Raw genomic sequence first — 3,956 nt, 5'->3', positions numbered from 1 at the left:
GGGATGTTTCCGTATACTCATGTAGAGCTTATGACTCAGTGTCACTACATTTTTGGTGTTATATTCAGTTGTATTGTGGAATCCTATAATGATAGACGTTGGTTTAGTTGGGAGTTTTATTATTATTTCTGTCAATTCTTCATGTATGTTAGAGACTACGTGCCATCACGACATCCTACAGAGGGGGATTGGGGTCGTGACAGTTGGATGGGGTCCTGAGAGGCTCAGGAGTGTTTCAGATGGATTTCGAATCATTCAGGTTAAAGTTGGTAGAAATGGTTCTGTTGTGTCGCACCTGCAGAGCTTTGACCGCAGGTGCGAGATAGCAGGTGTGTGGAGGATTCCGCAAAAGAGGAACTTACCCTGGGCAGGGGAGTCACAAATATGGAACTATCAACTTAGAAGCACTCATGTAGAAGTGCAAATTGATCGTACATGTAAGGCCCCGTAAAATGTTACCTAAAACCCGAGGCACTCCAGCACCCGTAGGGCATGGTGCAGCTAGGGGTGGTGCATAGAGTTCGAGAGGACCCCAGCTATTTCTATGCTATGAAGGGTCGCTAGAGTTCAGAGGCTTCTCCAGATGTCGTCACAGGTATATTGACTGTCTAATCTCATGATGTATATACTCTTATTGATCCCGGTTCCACCTTGTCATATGTGACTCTCTATGTTGCTATGGAATTTGGGATAGAACCGGAACAACTTCATGAGCCGTTCTTCGTATCTACTCCGGTTGGTGAGTCTATTGTGGCCGCGTGGGTTCATAGGGACAACGTTGTCACAATGCGTGGTCAGAACACCATGGCCGATCTCATTGAGATGTGGATGGTTGATTTTGATGTAATAATAGGGATGGACTGGCTTTACTCATGTTTTGCTAAGCTTGATTGTTGAACCTGAACCATTAGATTTGAATTTTCAAATGAGCCAGTTATTGAATGGAAGGGGGATAATGTGGTGCCGAAGGGTAGGTTTATTTCTTACCTTAAGGCCATCAAGGTGATCAACAAGGGGTGTATTTACCATTTGGTCTGAGTTACGGACATCAATGCTGAGTCACCTACACTTGAGTACGTGCCAGTGGTGAATGAATTTTTGGAGGTCTTTCCGGATGAGCTCCCTGGTATCCCGCCAGACAGGGAGATTGATTTTGGGATTGATGTGATGCTAGGCACGCAACCTATATCTATTCCACCTTACAAAATGGCACCAGCGGAGTTGAAGGAGCTAAAGGACCAATTAAAGGATTTATTAGAGAAGGGTTTCATCCGGCCGAGTGTGTCGCCTTGAGGCACACAGGTCCTTTTTGTAAGGAAGAAAGATAGGTCACTGAGAATGTGTATTAACTATCGGCAGCTCAACAAAGTCATGATCAATAATAAGTACCCACTGCCAAGGATAGATGACTTCTTTGACCAATTGCATGGTGCTAAGTACTTCTCAAAAATTGATTTAAGATCTGGGTATCACCAATTGAATATAAGGGAGCAGGATATTCCAAAAACAGCTTTCAAGACCCGGTATGGGCACTTTGAATTTTTGGTAATATCCTTTGGGCTAATAAATGCCCTGGCAGCTTTCATGGATCATATGAATCGAGTCTTCAAGCCTTTTCTTGACTCCTTTGTGATAGTGTTCATTAACGATATTCTGGTATATTCACACAGTCGAGAGGACCATGCCGATCATCTCAAGGCAGTTTTGCATACTCTGTATCAACACCAGTTATATGCAAAATTTTTGAAATGTGAATTTTGGCTTGAATCTGTCACATTCTTGGGCCATGTTGTCTCTAGAGAAGGAATTAAGGTTGATCCTCAGAAGATTTCAGCGGTAAAGAATTGGCCTAGACCTACTACCCCAACGGAGATTCGTATTTGTTTCGGCTTAGCTAGATATTACATGAAGTTTGTGGAGGGGTTCTCTACTCTTGCCTCTCCATTGACTAAATTGACGCAGAAGGCGTTTAAGTTCCAATGGTTAGATGCTTATGAAAGGAGCTTCCAGGAGTTGAAATCAAGATTGACTACGGCACCGGTGTTGACTCTACTAGAGGGTACAGATGGGTTTGTGGTATATTGTGATGCTTCAAGAATCGGACTTGGGTGTGTATTAATACAACATGGCAAGGTGATAGCTTATGCTTCTAGGCAACTCAAGAATCATAAAAAGAACTATCCAACACATAACTTAGAGCTTGCGACGGTGGTATTTGCATTGAAGATTTGGTGTCATTATCTGTATGGGGTCCATGGATATATTCACGGACCATAAAAGCCTTCATTACATTTTCAAGAAGGAATTAAATCTGAGGCAGAGAAGATGGCTTGAGTTACTCTAGGATTACGACATCGATATTCTGTATCACCCAGGGAAGGCTAATATTGTAGCGGTTGTTCTTAGCCGGAAATCTATGGGTAGTTTGGCTCACTTGGAGGCATATCAAAGGTCGTTGGCCAAGGAGGTTCATCGGTTGGCTAGTTTGGCAGTTCTTCTTGCGGTAACTAGTGAAGGAGGAGTGATTGTGCAAAATAGGGTTGAATCATCGCTTGTTGTGGAAGTCAAGGAAAATCAATACAATGACCCATTGTTGGTACAATTGAAGGCGCGGACTCATAAACATAAGACCATGGCCTTTTCTCTTGGCATGGATGATGGTACCCTAAGGTACCAAGGGCGACTATGTGTTCCAAATGTGGATGGTCTCCGGGAAAGAATCATGGCCAAGGCTCACACTTCTAGGTACTCCGTGCACACGGGCTCTACAAAGATGTACCATGATCTTAAGAAAGTCTACTGGTGGAATGATATGAAAAGGAATGTAGCAGAATTTTTGACGAGATGTCCAAATTATCAGCAAGTGAAGGCCGAACACCAAAGGCCCGGCGGGTTGGCACGTAACATAGAAATTCCGATGTGGAAACGAGAGCTGATCAATATGGACTTTGTGGTACGACTACCTCACACTCTTCGCAAGTTCGACTCAATTTAGGTGATTGTGGATCGACTCACGAAATCAGCGCACTTCTTACCTGTTAAGGCCACAGACACAGTGAACAATATGCTCAGTTGTATATCAAGGAAATAGTTAGGCTGCATGGCACTCCAGTTTCCATCATTTCTGATTGGGGGGCACAGTTCACAACTAACTTTTGGAAGACATTTCAGCAAGGGGTGGGTACTCAGGTAAATCTTAGTAGCTTTCCATCCACAGGCTGACGGGCAAGTAGAGCGGACTAAGCAGGGCGTTTCTGCGGTCCACTCTGCGGACCGTAGATCTGCCGCAGAATGAAGCATAAACTTGAGCTAAATTTAGGACCATTATGCGGCCGCATAATCATTTCACGGGCCGCAAAATCCATCGCAGATCCAACATAAAAATTTCCAGAGGGAAGTTCTGTGTCGCATTATGCGATAGAAGAATTGGTCTGCAAACCGCAAACGTGTCACAGAGTGAAGTAGAAATCCCCAGTGCTGGAGGGCCATTATGTGGGACGCAGAAGCGTTATGCAGTCGCATATGCAATCGCAGATTTGCATCGGGGCTTTATTTTTCTAATTGTTTTAACCCAACCGTATTTCGATATATAGTCGTTGAAGAACATTTGTAAGGTAAAAACCTGATAGTTTTAGAGAGAAGAAGTGCCATAGAGTGAGAGGGAAAGTTCCTAAGATTACTATCCATCAATTCTTACTCAAAGTTGGAAAATTCACAAGGAGAAACTCACAAGTTCTTCATCCAAGAGGTAAGGTTCCATGTCTTAGTCTCAATTTCGAATATGGGGTAGAAGATGGTTAATGAGGGTGTGATTCTTGGGTGTGAGAGTGTATCTATGCGTCACGCCCCGAACCTGGGGGACGAGACCGGCACCCGGTGACTCACCTATCCTTGCGTACCAACTTACGACTAAGGGACTCTGAACATATAATGTCATACTTTGGTCGTGGCCACAT

At 43.9% G+C, this 3,956-nt stretch overlaps 1 protein-coding gene across 1 annotated transcript; it reads left to right on the top strand.

Moving 5' to 3' along the window:
- Positions 1-1,206: 1,206 nt before the first annotated feature.
- LOC138909985 (uncharacterized) lies at positions 1,207-2,995 on the top strand. The gene is made up of 2 exons (XM_070201203.1): positions 1,207-1,264; positions 2,376-2,995. The coding sequence occupies exons 1-2, from the start codon at positions 1,207-1,209 to the stop codon at positions 2,993-2,995; spliced, it is 678 nt and encodes a 225-aa protein (XP_070057304.1).
- The last annotated feature ends 961 nt before the right edge of the window (positions 2,996-3,956 follow it).

This window comes from Nicotiana tomentosiformis, chromosome 4 (genome assembly GCF_000390325.3).
Source record: "Nicotiana tomentosiformis chromosome 4, ASM39032v3, whole genome shotgun sequence".
NCBI classification, from domain to species: Eukaryota; Viridiplantae; Streptophyta; class Magnoliopsida; order Solanales; family Solanaceae; genus Nicotiana; species Nicotiana tomentosiformis.
Note: the sequence above shows the minus strand (reverse complement) of the source record. Positions and strands in the feature narration are given on the sequence as shown.